This window comes from Mustela nivalis, assembly GCF_964662115.1.
Source record: "Mustela nivalis genome assembly, chromosome: 2".
NCBI classification, from domain to species: domain Eukaryota; kingdom Metazoa; phylum Chordata; class Mammalia; order Carnivora; family Mustelidae; genus Mustela; species Mustela nivalis.
The window spans coordinates 137,866,961-137,882,420 of NC_139021.1; the positions used below are offsets into that span (position 1 = coordinate 137,866,961).

The following is a 15,460-nucleotide window of genomic DNA, read 5'->3' on the forward strand; positions in this document are numbered from 1 at the left end:
GACCTCCATGACTGTCATCGTTCTTTATATACGGTCCCTGAATTTCCCTCCAAGGCATCAAGATCGACTGTGTCTCAAACTGGGCCATGGGTTCATCTTTGGGCAAGAGGTAGGGGGAGCAGAGAGAGAGAGAGAGGTGAAAATACCAGCTCTTAAAGGAAGAGACAGGGGCTCTCTGGGCATAAAGAACATGGACTGAATATCTTTAAGAAGGACAAGTGCCTTATAGTAGATCCCAACATCTAATGGCCCTGGAGTCCTACCTACATTTTCTTCCTGAGAGTACCGTGATAAGTAAAAGGCAGTATGAGTATTTTCCATTTGGAAACCAGACTGATGAAGCAGTTCTACTGGAGTCAGGATATCATAATGGAATGGCCATCATTTTTGTAGCTCTGAAAATATCTGAGCTTTATAATCAGAGTCTAACAAAGCTACCTTAACATTAGCTGCAAGTTTCCCTGTAAAAAGTGAAAGATAAGGGGATGAAGCTGTAGCTCAGACTTGGGACCAGAGGTAGGAAGAAAGATCCAGAAATGCTTCTGATTTCATTTTTGAAGGGGCCATAGCATTAGAATTTCATCAGTAAATGTTGAACTGAATGCTAAGCAAATTGCAAAGTTTAAGGTTAATAAAAAAGTACAGCCAAGGGGTGCCTGGGTGGCTCAGTCAGTTAAGCGTCTGCCTTTAGTTCAAGTCAGATCCCAGGGTCCTGGGATGGAGTCCCACAATGGGCTCCCTGCTCAGCGGAGAGTCTGCTTTCTGCTTCTATGTCTCCTACCCCTCTCCCCTGCTCTCATGCGCGCTCTCTCTCTCTCTCTCTAGCTTGCTTTCTGAGATAAATAAATAAAATCTTTATAAAAAATATAGCCAAGATTTATCTATGTTAACTCACCCATTAACTATACCCAAATAGGCTGGAAATTGAACCAAATTTCATATAATGTGTCCATTTAGACAAGTAAGTCGGAAGATACTCTCCAATACTTATCAATTACAAACGTGTAGTATAATCAACTCTGCCTTGGTCACATTAATACACCAGCAGACCAAATAGATTTGGGCTTCTTTTCTTATAAAGAACCTGACAATTTAAGGGGGTTATGTTCACTTCCATTTATGTCCTGGAAAATACACTCTTGTGACTTAGCAACCATGTTTAAAAAGCTCTTGCAGTTCTTAAACAAACAGAGTGTATGTTTATGAGGTCCTAACGACGTTATTTTCAGGGATGACGTTGAGTTCGTGATATGTAGCTTTAGGGATTTACAGTAAGTTGTGGGTGATTTATTGCTGTGACATACAGTATCTGCCTAGAGAGGAGTGGACACTTACCTAAGCAGCATTTGCAAGTGCGTTAGATGGAAACAAGCTAGAGCACCTGGAGACCATGGGCTCCTTACTTCAGAGAGGGAAGGGGCCCTTTCCAGGGAATGGAGAATCAAGAGTTAAGAAGGTTTTTTGGCACTCAGAGAGCAGAGCTAATTCAAGACCAGAGAGACAGTTTAGAATAAAGATTGAAGACGGGAGGCCCAAATCTGGCCTGCAGAAGTGTTTTGTTTGGCCTGCAGAGTACTTTCAAAGATCTGGAGCCGTGGGCAGTATTTTAAAACTGGAGATTCCGCATAAAGCCTGGTTTCCTCTCCTCTCTCTGAAACGCAGAAAGATCAGACCCCACGAGCCTGTGTTCTGCTCAGGGACAATCAGCTGGAGTTGGGAAGCCACCTTGGGATAGAGGACTGAGCTCTCACCGCAGCTCAGTCCCCACCAGATCCTCCCACTTTCTAACATCGGCCTGCCCCCCATCTCCTGGAGCCTACCAAACCTTGCTGGAGGGAGTGGTATTTTTCACTGTAGTGGTCTGAGCAAACAGATCCCTAAACTGGCAAGGCTCATTTTCAGACAGAAGGATGGACAAAGCACATGTTTTTCTCTAAAACTCATCAGAAGATTATTAGGTTTTCTGAAGGAAAAAAAAAAAAAATTTGGACCTATCAACAGGTGACATTTTTTGCTTAAGGCTGGGGTGCTAAAAGTTCCTATTTCCCAAAGCCGAGTCAAAAGACATGGTTCGAAATGGAATGTTTATTTTTAATTTCCTCATCTGAAACAATTAGGTGACACTGAGAGGGATAGGATATTAGGCCTCCGTCTCTGGGCTTGTTTTGTTATCTGTGAAAATTTCCAGATGGATAGGGCTGACAGAAAAGGAGGAACCAGAGCCAACTTTCCATCAGGCACAGCAGACACAGTGCCTACAACCCACCAGACTTCTAGTGACCTATAATAATGCCTTAATTTTCATTTTTCTAAAATCAGAAGAAAAAATAAATATAATAATAATGAATACATGATACTAAATCCAGCCTGGATTATGTTCATCTTTATAGGAATGCAGTCACAAAATGTAACTTTCAATATTCTGTACAGAGAAAGGGACCCAAGAAGGCACAAGCACCTACACCCATGAAGAGCATCATGTGACCCACCCCCCACCCCACCCCCGCCCAGGCAAACCCTGGTCTCCAAATGTGCCTCGACCGTCTCGTCAGTAGCACCCCCTCCCTCGGCCGTAACATTCCTCCCACCACATCCCGGGATGCTCAGAACCTGGCAAGTTCATAGACAATGCCCCTGAATGGCGTATTCCACCCTGACCTTGGTTTCAGAAAGGTGGAGTGGATGTCTTCCAGTCAGTCACTTCTGGAAATTTCCAGAGAGACGTTTCCAAAGATTTCCATCATCTGGTACTGGAGAACAGGTCTTATGGCCATGAGGGATGATTTCTTATCTGGTTCTGTGATGCTACCCCTTGAAACACTCTCAATTCTTTAACCCCATGGCTCATAGCAAGGCAAGGCTTTGCTGGGTTCTGCACACACTGAAAATAAAAGTCAGAGGACATAGCACAGGCCATAATGAGAGGCCCCCCTGTGGATCCCTAGAATCAAGAGGAGATGGAGTTTTCTACCTCCTCAACACAAAACCTTGCCAAACCATTCCCAAGACCCAGCTGTCTCCTCGGCTTCTCTACTTTCAGTCCCTCTGTAGTGCTCATGTTAGAGAGTGAAGATACAATGCCTAGTGAAATCTCACTGTTGTCTTGCTTTGTTACCTCATTCTTCCTATCTTTATCTTTTTCCTGTATTTATGCCCTTTCACCCTCTATCTCTTATATGATGGCTAGACTTTCTGACCCTTATAAAAATATATATAATTTAAAAGTCCTAATGAAAAAGATCTAGACTGAGGCATAGTATTCTCAATCCTCCATACCTAGCAAATGTCTTACACACAGTTCATACTTAATAGGGATCTCTTACCTGACTGATACCTTTAAGGGCATGGGTTCATGGCTCTCAGCTCTAGGCAGCTCTAGGTCCGCCCCTGGCCAGCTGGGTGTCCTTGAGCAGGTCACTGAGGGTGCTGAGGCCCAGGGAATGGTGGCATCAAGAGGAATCTGAAGTTTCTTTTGTAATCTCTGTTCTTATTTTTTTTCTTAATTTTTTATTTTTTATAAACATATATTTTTATCCCCAGAGGTACAGGTCTGTGAATCGCCAGGTTTACACACTACACAGCACTCACCAAAGCACATACCCTCCCCAAAGTCCATAACCCCACCCCCCTTCTCCCAAACCCCCTCCCCCCAGCAACCCTCAGTTTGTTTTGTGAGATTAAGAGTCACTTATGGGGGGGGCGCCTGGGTGGCTCAGTGGGTTAAGCCGCTGCCTTCGGCTCAGGTCATGATCTCAGGGTTCTGGGATCGAGTCCCACATCGGGCTCTCTGCTCAGCAGGGAGCCTGCTTCCCTCTCTCTCTCTCTGCCTGCCTCTCCATCTACTTGTGATTTCTCTCTGTCAATAAATAAATAAAATCTTTAAAAAAAAAAAAAAAAAAAGAGTCACTTATGGTTTGTCTCCCTCCCAATCCCATCTTGTTTCATTGATTCTTCTCCTACCCACTTAAGCCCCCATGTTGCATCACCACTTCCTCATATAAGGGAGATCATATGATAGTTGTCTTTCTCTGGTTGACTTATTTCGCTAAGCATGATACGCTCTAGTTCCATCCATGTTGTCGCAAATGGCAAGATTTCATTTCTTTTGATGGCTGCATAGTATTCCATTGTGTATATATACCACATCTTCTTTATCCAGTCATCTGTTGATGGACATCTAGGTTCTTTCCATAGTTTGGCTATTGTGGACATTGCTGCTATAAACATTCGGGTGCACATGCCCCTTTGGATCACTACGTTTGTATCTTTAGGGTAAATACCCAGTAGTGCGATTGCTGGGTCATAGGGCAGTTCTATTTTCAACATTTTGAGGAACCTCCATGCTGTTTTCCAGAGTGGTTGCACCAGCTTGCATTCCCACCAACAGTGTAGGAGGGTTCCCCTTTCTCCGCATCCTTGCCAGCATCTGTCATTTCCTGACTTGTTGATTTTAGCCATTCTGACTGGTGTGAGGTGATATCTCATTGTGGTTTTGATTTGTATTTCCCTGATGCCGAGTGATATGGAGCACTTTTTCATGTGTCTGTTGGCCATCTGGATGTCTTCTTTGCAGAAATGTCTATTCATGTCCTCTGCCCATTTCTTGATTGGATTATTTGTTCTTTGGGTGTTGAGTTTGCTAAGTTCTTTATAGATTTTGGACACTAGTCCTTTATCTGATATGTCGTTTGCAAATAATTCTCCCATTCTGTCAGTTGTCTTTTGATTTTGTTAACTGTTTCCTTTGCTGTACAAAAGCTTTTGATCTTGATGAAATCCCAATAGTTCATTTTTGCCCTTGCTTCCCTTGCCTTTGGCGATGTTCCTAGGAATCCCTGTTATGATGAGACTTGTGGCCAGACCTCCCATGCTAGGTTTTCCCATCAATCTAGAGTTGGGACAGTATTGTCCCTTATAGATACACACACACAGACGCACATACACTCCTTTCTCCCAAATTCTATGAATAGTGACATGTGCATCAGAAAGTCCCAAGGGCATCTTTGCTGCAAGAAATTCCATTTTTAAGCCACAAATGACTCGTCATTGACCAGAGTGTCCCCAACGCTACCATTTGTCAGTGCGTCAGGAAGAAGGACAGGGGGAATAAAAACGGAGAGAGAGGTCACATCTCCATTCTCATCTGCAGCCCGTAAGACCTATCATAAAGTTGTAACAGACTGTACCAAACCTCAGCACAAGCATGGCAGTGGTATAAGCATGAGCTTTGTCCTTGGGTTTGGATTAAACCGTTCTGAGTGCTAACCTTTCTCTCCAGATGGCTCCCACCCTGATCCCTTGGCGGTCCTGAAGGCATATCTGACCATGACCTTAGGTAGAGGACCAGGGAGAAAATCCAGCCCTCGAGCATTATAAATACACGCTCACAGCAGAAGACATAAACAACTAACTGAATCTTCAAAGGAATGCATTTTCTTCATTTTCCCTAAAACAGTCCTTCTGTTACAAGAGCCAAAAGGGCTGAAACAGTGTCAGATAATCCAAAGTTCTCTTCTGAAATTCTGGACAGTGGTGAGAGTTGAAGAAATAATTCATTCTAATTTTGGAGAGGAGAGTAAATATGCGTTTATAGACGTAGTTATCAGATAGTGTTTTCATAGGGAAACAAATGAGCCATTGGGCAAAATGTCCTCAAAAGTCATGCATAACAAATTCCAGGAAAAAAAAAAATTCCAAACAAGCCAAACCAAAGCACTCAGCCTTGCTAACCTTCCACAACACAGCTGAGCTCTTACCTCCCCTCCGAAATAGTACGGAAGGGGAAAAAAAAAAAAAAAAAAAGGATCATAAATCAAGGAATTTCAGAGCCTCTTGCCCAGGGGGATGAGGCAAATGAATCCCAAGTGCTCACCTGGCATTATCTTTGTTCTGTTCCATGGCCCTAAATTTGCCCCCATGATGACAGCCTGAGACTTCAAAATGGGCGTAAAAATCACTGTTTGTTTTGCTAGTCCATGGGTAATATTTGCCATCACATCTTTGTTCACTTTATATTTGGTAGAATGAACCCAAGGGATCAGGGAGAAACGGGAGAGATCTGTGCTGGCTCTAGGTCTGCCCCTGGCCAGTTGGGTGTCCTTGAGCAGGTCACTGAGGGTGATGAGGCCCAGGGAACAGAGGCACCAAGAGGACTCTGAAGTCTCTTCAAGCTCAGACATGTCATTCTCTCAGGTTATCTTTTGTAGCAAATCTGGAAGGTCTAGCTCTGTCTTCCCTCCCACTCCTAACATAGTCCCTGAGTTTTTCCAAGGAAATGCTAAAGAGGAGCAGGTCCGGATGCTTCTGGACACGGTCACAAGTGGTAGCTCTGTATCACCTGTGCAATGAGAAATGAGGCATGCAGCTGAGACCACCTCACCCAGAGGGAAGGGAGAAGAACAAAGAGGAGCTACCCTCCATATCCTCCATATCCTCCACCTGTCTCCTCTACCAGGTTTGTGCTCACCTGATTTAAAAAAAAAAATAAAAAAGAAAATGGCATTTTGGAAAGCCAGAAGAAGTAGCACAGCTGAGCTGGGGTTGCACCCGTGTCAGAGAATCTGGTGTTGCCATTAAATGTTAAACTCTGCCAGGGGACAAGGACTTCCCATTGGGAGTTATTTACAGACTCTTTGCCCTGAGGGGGCCTCCCCTTCCCCACCCCTCCCAGGGCCCAGCTCCTCCACCATCTGACGCTCCATTCTTTCAACAGCTGCGGGCTCTCCTGTTGTGCTCCCTTCACAGATGTGCAGTGCTGTTCTGAACATCCTGCCCTTGAACTTTCCCTACCCATAATTTTCCAAACCAAAGCCTGGCAATAAAAATGTCAGTGAGGGACAGAGAAAATTGGGGGGGGGGGGAGTATGTAAAAAAGGAAGAAAAAAGAAAAAGAACAGGGAGATGCTTTGCACACACAGGGACTTGTGTTGACTTCCTCAACAGAGGTTCAGTGCACAGCAGGACTCCTCAACGAGGACCTCAAGGCAGAGAACGGCAGGGAGTTTCTCAGCACAGCACCTAGAAATGTCAAGTTCCATAAAGGAGCTGGGGACAGAGTGAGGTGGAGAGCTTTCTTGCCTATGCCGTGGGCTCTCCAGCTGTTCTTCCTGGGGGGGGGGCGTGCTCATGGGGAAAGTGAGAACAGCCTTTGTAGTGATTTACAGATGACTTTGTGCTGCCGTGGAGGTGACAACGCGATCCTCGCAGCTCTGCCAGGTGTCCGCTACAAAGCTGGCACACAGAGGCACTGGGTCGGCACCTGTGCGACAGCCAGTAAGAATAAGACCGGCTGGAGGAGATCGGGTATCCGACGGTGCTGCAAAGATCTCCACAGAAACATCTCTGGGAACAAATTCTCCTTGGGTGCATTGCTTTGATGGTACTAACTTTCTAGGAACACAATGCAAAACTACAACCAGTTAATGAAATCCTACAACTCTCTAGAGAGATAAAAGAACCTGTCTGATGGAGAAACGGGGACTCTCTCATTACCTGTTTTTGTGTGCCAAAATGACAGGCACAGAGGACAAGGTCAGTACCATGGGAGGAAGCGAAAGGTCTTTCTACTGGGAAAGAATCCCGTAAATGAGAGAAGCCCCTGAGAAACAATCAGCTTTCCTTGTTCTGTGCTAACTCGACCCTATTCCATCACCCAGTGCTGCCTCCCCACTGAGAGAAAAGAGAAGGGAGTCTCATTAAGCCATAATTTAGGAAGAAATGAATCCAGACCTAAACAGACACCAGACAGAACACATTCCACAGACATGTCCCACATGTCTCGTGTCCTAGGAAGGAAGCTTGCTAAGACTCCCGTAGGCACTGCTGACTTGCAGACTTGGTGACTCCAAAGGTAGAAATTGGAAAGATGGAGAACAAAAGAGAAAACAGGACAGATGAGTCAGGTACAGAGGCTAAGCTACTCCTTGTTCTTACAACTCCTGACTCAAGGCACGGACTCACTTCCAAAGTCTGGAATCATACTTCGAGACCTGGAAGAGAGATGCCTTTAGACATGCTTGGTTCAAATCCAGACCCCATGACAGATGAGCTCTGTGGGTTGAAAAAAATGCTGCATCTTCAGCCTCCTCACCTGCCCAGCAGGAAGAGTAGTCACACCCACCCGATCAGATCATTGGGAGAATTCAGTGAGGTCATGTGTGGTGTGTACCGTAATGCTTAGCACCATACCTCACACAGGGAATGTCAGTTCTCCCGGCCTTTCTGAGGACAACTTCCAGGCTGGAGGACTAGAGCCCCTCCTATGAGAACACTCAGTGGGTAAGACTGCTGGGGGTTGGCCAGTTCTGCGAAGCCTCTGGGTATCCCCATCCTATCAACGGTACCAGTTTTATTTTCGGAGAGGATGAAAACAACCTGTCAATTTCTATTCCAATCTTCAAGATAATCTTCCTTAGCCATACCTAACCCTAAGCAATTTTACCGTGTGGAACATCTTCAGTGGTAGTACACTGAAGAGGTCTCAAATGAGCGAATGACTCCAAGATGAATGAGCCGATGAATACACACGTAAAATGTTATATGAATGTTGGAGACCTGGGGAGGACCATTTTCACATCATAACACTGCCATTAGCCTGGAATCCAGCCCTTGGATGAGATGCTTTCCAAAATTTGTACTGTTCTTCCCTCCTCCTTCTAATGTCCATATCCCCAAAGCAGCATCGCTGATATGAGAAGCCAAGAGCAAAGACTGGTGAAACCAGCAGGCGCCCCCACTGTGTGCCAGCAATTTTGGAGCAGACAAAGTCATTAAGGAAAATTTTAACAATGTATAACCTTTCAGCTTTACTCGGCTAACAGCAGGTAGCTTGCCTTGCAGAGACATGAGCCTGCACTGAAGTCACCAGCAAGCAGGACTTGACCTTCATTTTCAGTATATGCAGTATTAAATATTCATAATCCACAGAACTGTAGCATGAGAAGTAGCTGAGTTTAAACATGAATCAAAGGAATAAATATCTCCCCACAGGTGAGTCATCTTTTCCAAGAATGCCCCTGGAAAAAAAATGCAAATACCCAGGGCCTGAAGCCTCTGTCTCTTCCAACTTTCTCTTGAAATTCTAGAAGCAGCAGGAACTGCTGCGTTATGCAACCCATGAATTCTGCACTCACACTGACATCGTTGGGTCTTTTTTTTTTTTTCTTATCTATTAGAAAAGAATTACTGTTCCTATGTCAAAGAGAGGAAACAGACAGGGATGGGGCCAGTAATGGTGACATTATCACCCAGAGGGTGTCTGGGGCACTTTTGACTTGGTTGTACAATTTTAAAAAAATCTTTGCTTCACAGAGTATCAGAGCATGTGGGAGGAAAGGGTCGGCGTAGAGATCAAGAGACATCAGAATTAGGAGCTGGAGCAGCGCAGGCCTTAACTTGGGCAGAACACCTTTAAAAAGAAATGAAAAAAGAAACCGTTCTTTGGGGGCAGTGTCTGCCTTGTGTGGCTTCATTTAATATCTTTTGAGGGAGGGGATTGCTGTGTTTGGAGGGCTTAACGCTTCTCTGTGTCTGTAAGGAACTGACACTTGTGTCTATCCAAGAGTTGGTGGAACAACTTCCCCCTGCTTGGGTGTTTCTAGAGAGTCTACCACTGGGATGATGAAGCGTAATTTTAACACAGTTTAATGTAATTCTCTTTGGCTTTCAACTCCAGGAGCTCTAAGCACAATCTGTCCTAGCTAGACAGCAATCACTTGAAGCTGCAAGAGTGATTCTTCTGGGGCGATCCCTCTAGGAAAATTAAGACCCAAGGAAGGGCCCCTCGAATCCTTGAATGAAAAAGGACTGCTCAGGGAACTATCCTGGCCCAGCAACGGGAAAGGAAAGATGCATAGGCGAAGCTGTCTTTGGAAATGACTTACCCACTGCCTCTTCAGAGTACAGTAAGCTTGGAAAGGTTAACAAGATCACAGAGCCCACCAATGATGACATTTAACTGAACTGCCTTCCCCACCTGCTGCCACACGGAAGGGGAATCACAAACCAGCCAGCCTACCAGCCCATTAGCACAACCAAATAGACCCACCTGACGCTGAGCCATCAGGGCATCCCCTCAGAGTCTCTTTCCTATATTAATCAGCCTTTATCTTGCTCTTCAAGGGGCTGGGTGCAGAGAGACTTCACACCTTGAACTTGTGCTGCTGGAGCATTCCCCACCATTGTGGGGGAGACCAGCTGTGATTAAAATTCACTGACACAAGCCACCTCACAATGGTGTCTACCCAATTAGGCTCATGCAAAGGGAAAGCCTGTAGACTTATTTATTTGACTGATATATGTGAAGGGCGTAAATGCTAACAAAAATTGATCTGAAGAAGACTAGGTTTTTTGAGGGTGATAATATCGTGTAAGTTCCCAAGGGAAGTTTAAAGCTCTCTTTCCAAGACGCCCAGATGGCCAGCCAAACTACAAGTGTGTCTAATCGATGAGAGTTTTGAATGGAAAAATGGATTTTAAGAATCGACATTCAGCTTTCTTAGACATTTTTTGTTTGCATATTATATGTGGCTAGAATTTCATTTTCTCTTATTTACTCTGCTTGATTACAATGTCTCATAGGTTTGTTTCATTGTTGCTTTTGTTTTATTCCCGGGAATCGATGGACTTGCCATACAGGTTACTTCACAAATTCTACTTCTTCCCCTTACTTAATGTGCGCACGCTTCGCGGAGACTCCCCAGAAAGACGGAAGGCTCCTTGGTATTGGCTCTGCTGATCAGGTCACCCAGAGGACAGAACCTTGGGAGATGGCTATAACCAAACACAGCAATGCAAATGGAAAGTAGAAGGGCTAACATCAATAAACATAAGGTCTTCTTATAAACCAGGGCTCGCTATGCCAAACCATACAGGTCAGTCACAGAGAAGAAAGACTAAGGCTAGGACAGACCTCAGGGAGAAGAGACACAGGCTTGGTTCTAAGATTATTGGCATTTTTGCTGAAAAAAAGAGGAGAATAGGACTGAATGTCCATCTTTGGAATACACTCTTTCCAAGTTCGTAAAAGAAGCCAGAGCCAGACAGGGCTCCCGAGGCTGGCTTTCCCAAGACTTGGCAAAATCAGAACGAAATCCCAAGGACACTGGGGTGCTTCAGCGTATCCAGGGAAGGGGCTCTTGGCCTTGGGGAAGTCCATTCCTTTCCAACCTCTCACATGGAGCCGAGAACACCAGAATCTACTGAACCAAAGACTGCCTCTCAGTAGACACTGTAAAAAAGGACACAATTCAAATTCATCTAATAAGAGCATTTTATTTCTGAGAAATACAGAGGAGCTGAAAGGGTGGGGAAGGGAAAGAAGGCGGCGAGGCATCTCTCCGAACCGATCGCCATACTCACCCCTGTGTGAGGGTTTGCTCTGTCCGGGGCAGACACACGACATGCCCAAACCCATTTGCTGATCCTGGCATGGAAGCGGACGGGGTCTGCACCCCCTGGCATGTGAGAACACGCCACTCCTGGCAAGAGAATGAGGAAAGAAGACAAGGGCTTTAGAAGGTCTTTGATTCAATTCAAATATGGTCCAGAAGCATTAAGATGAGATATTTAAAAGAGGCTTACCTTCCATGCCATACCAGTTGGGAGTCTTCCAGACTTAAACAGCTCTTCTCTTTCTTGACTGGGAAGAGCTGATGGAGAGTGCATGTAGAATCTTGTCTTCCGGAGGCTTTTGAAAGGACCCTTTCCCTGAGGCAGGGGAGAGCAGTCCAGCCTTGTGCATGGGGACGGGCTGAAGGACCTCTGAGATTCTCAGACTTGGCTGATTCCCAGAGGCGAGTGATTCAAGGGATGCTTTCTTTATTTTCCCTGACATGGCATTTTGGCCTCAGCACCCTCAGCACTGCACAAAATCCTTTGGCTGGTGACCAGATGCCGCTGAGAAATTCAGAATTTAGGCGTTCATGAAATGAACCACAGAAAAAGAGCACATAGCTCAGAATTCAGGCACACCGGGGTGTACGCCAACAAGGACACAAAGCAGGTTCCTGGAGTCAAACTCCAGTAGGCAGCCATACCACGGATAGAGTTCAAAGAGGTGAAACCACTCTAACAGTGGACAATGCTGGCCAAGAGTTCAAGTTCATGTCACACAGAAAGGCGCATCAGACCAGCTCAGCTCCAGTTTCCCAGATGCTGTCAGCCTCAAGCTTGCAACAGAACAGTTGGAACAGATGAGGTACCCCGGGGTGACACCTGCAGGAAGCAGGGCAGAGCTGGCTGCCACCTAGCAGCTCTGCTCCGTGACCTCTTTTGCCTCTGATAAAGTATTAAACTCTGTCACAAGACCCCACTGCAGGCTCACCCTAGGGTACCAGTTCATTCAACTGGCACCCCAGGGGTCTGCGTGAATGTCCGCTCTGGGAAATGCTAGATGGCCGTGGGCCTACACCTCTGGGAGTCATCATGAACTCCCCCATCCCATCCGTCACCTTCACAAGTCAAGAAGCACTAACAAGCAATGTTCCCACGGAATATTCTGCTTGATAGCAGCAAAGGACAGAACCACGCTTCCTAATCTGACCTCCAGTAAGATGACGGCATCAGGAATCCCTCATGAGAAGAGGCCCTTTCCACCCATAGCAAGAATGGCTCAGACCCTCGGTGGCTGGATATGTGCAACCCTCCTGATGGCTGAATACTCATACCAGAGCCCTCTTAGTCTCTTGATGTTGTTAGTGCAAATACTTCAACAGGAAATAGCTATTTGAAAATAAATAATACCCAGCAAAAAGGCTTACCCTCAGATACCACTCCCTCCCACTTGTGCCAGCAGTGTCAAAGTAACCTTCCTCGTGAGAGCTTGTTTGCCCAGTCAGAAGACCAGCCCAGAGTAGCCCTGCCTTCCACGGACAGCCTTCCAAATTTCAGTGTTAAAGTAAATCCCTTGATCAATGCAGAGGCTCATGATTGTTTTAGCAAAGAGGGCAAGACAACGTATTTGAATACTCACTTTGACGAATCTATGAAGTATATTACAAGTGCACCAATGCTCAGAGCAAAGACTAAGACAACCTGCAAAAGAAGAGGAAAACGTCATCACTTAAGAGCCGACACCAGGAAGCTTCGTATTTCGTGTTTGGGGTTTTTTGGACACACGCGGCAGCAGCTGGGAAGCAGGGTTCTGACTGCTTTCTGGGGCCCCCTTGGGAATCTCAGTCCCTGGAGGCCCCCACCGGACGCCCTGATGTGGCCTTCGCACCTTGTAGCGGGCAGCAACCTCAGTGCCGGCCAACAGGGGTCAGGGCAGACTCTTGGATCTATGGCTCTCATCCTGCCCTGTCCTCAACAGGATCCAGCTTCTCCGCAACTGAAGCCTCTGGTGGGAAGGGCAGGCAAACATTCAGGTGACACAATGGGTCATGTTATATGCAACCAGGGCCCAGAGGAACTCAAATATGGGAATATCAATTTTTCACAGCTCTGCCAAGATACCACTTGGCAGTGGATACATACCATAAAATTCACCTATTTTAAGCATACAGTTCAATGACTTCGAGTAACTGACCAAGTGGTACAGCCATCACTGTCATCTAGTTTCGAACATTTTCGTCAATCCCAGTTACACCCCTCACAGGGACACGCAAGAACGGTCGGTCCCTACTTCTGCCCGATAGCCTACGCAAACCCTGATTTACTTCCTGTCTCCAGGCAAGAACCATCAATTTGAAAAGCACATATCTGCTGCTTGGACGTGTGTGTGTGTGTGTGTGTGTGTGTGTGTGTGTGTGTACTTATAACACCTCTCAAGTATTCTGGAAACAGTTTAGGTGAGGAAAGCCAAAGCTGGTAATACATTAGAGCCAGCTACACAAGCATCCCTGTTCATGTTTACACTCTTCACTCAGAATTAACGCCTGCTGATCTAGAAGACAGTCTGGCATCTCCCTCAAAGACTACCTGTCACATGGAAGCCCATCCAAGCCATATGTCGCCGCTGAGGCAGACACCGACACTTCTGCCCCCTCTCTCCAGCCCAGTTTGTTTATTTAGTCTTTCACAGTGGAGACCAGTAGGGCATCTAAATGGATGCTCAGAAATAAGAAAGATGCGAAGATTGAAAACAAACGTCAACACCACTGCTAGACACAGTGCCAGGGCGCAGCAACGACCTTTCAGACACGCTATCTCCTAAAGGGACTTTGGAAGGAAAGAAGTGTCAGTCTCCTCTGAGTATCTCCATATTGCCATCTCTCTGGTAGCAGCTGGCGGAGAGAGAGGAATCCCAGCTTATGTAATGACTGGGCATGGTCAAGCCGTGTGTGTGTGTGTGTGTGTGTGTGTGTGTGTTACAGAGAGAGAGAGAAAGGACCACACACACATATCTGTACTGTGTGTGTGCACCAAAGCAGCGGAGCGGAAATGAAATCTACATACGGCATTCGCTGGAAACACTGCAGAGCCCCATGGAGCTGCGGGACAGGCGGCCGACCGCACAGTAAACACCGACAGTGACAAACAGCGCAAGGAAGACACAGCTTCACAGCACCTGACAGACTATCCTTATGAGAGGAAGTGGTAAAGCAGTACACCACTGGGGCTTATTTAATTCTTCCATTTTGTCTCAAAAACTAAACCACGCTGCAACTGAATCCAAGGCAGCACTGCAGTCTGCTGCGGGCAATTACCATCTCTCCGGGGGCTAATCCCCCCAGCAGGCTCACCCCAGACGTTCCCCTCACACTCACTCATTCATTCTTTGTAAAAGTCATCCACAAAAACAAACAAAAACATAAACAAGCCTGGCTTTCCTCCCTCTATTATCTGAATGAGGCACCAAAACAAATAGCTTCAGATTAACTTTGATCTGTGTTGCTATTTCTGAGACATAAGCAGTTAGATCCTGGCCCCGACCTCATTCTCAAAATGCTGCAAAGGGAAGGGGTGTGGCCAGGACACAGGGGAAGGACCTCTTCTTCATTCATAAACAGCTGACCGAGACTAATCTCTGCTGGCTGGACTGTGTGTGTGTGTGTGTGTGTGTGTGTGTGTGTGTGAATCCTGAGCTGGTCAGAGCAGGCTATACGGGCCAAGGAGGGGAGGGGAGGGGAGGGAAGGGCAGGGATGTAGGGGAGAGGGGAGGAAAGAGGATGGAAGCCCTTGCAAATGGCATCTACATCATTATGCAACACGCTCAGAATCTAAGCTCTCCTGCAATGGTGAGGATTTCCCAGCACTGGGGGGCCAGACCAAGTAGCCGACTCTGATTTGTACCAGCTGCCTTCACTTGGCCTCTGTGACGGGGAATAATGTGCAGCTTATTTAAGCAAATCAGCCAGTGACAGGAGGGGAGGACTCCTGCTAGCTTCTTAAGATGCAAACTCAAATATCAGCACCTCTCTGATAGGGCAAGGGAGGAAAGTAATCCAAAGGCAAATGACCTCCAAGAACTGAAGATCCTGATGAGTGAGCCTGTTCTTGGGTCCACATGGTGGGCCAGAAG

General features: G+C 46.2%; 1 protein-coding gene across 12 annotated transcripts in view; it reads right to left on the bottom strand.

The window, feature by feature from the left end:
* The window catches only part of KCNMA1 (potassium calcium-activated channel subfamily M alpha 1), a 722,449-nt gene that overhangs the window by 345,313 nt on the left and 361,676 nt on the right, over positions 1 to 15,460 (bottom strand). For all 12 annotated transcript variants that reach the window (XM_082719524.1, XM_082719523.1, XM_082719521.1 and 9 more), the window contains exon 3: positions 12,971 to 13,032. In XM_082719524.1, the coding sequence (XP_082575650.1) occupies positions 12,971 to 13,032 (62 nt within the window). The remainder of the gene's footprint in view (positions 1 to 12,970; positions 13,033 to 15,460) is intronic.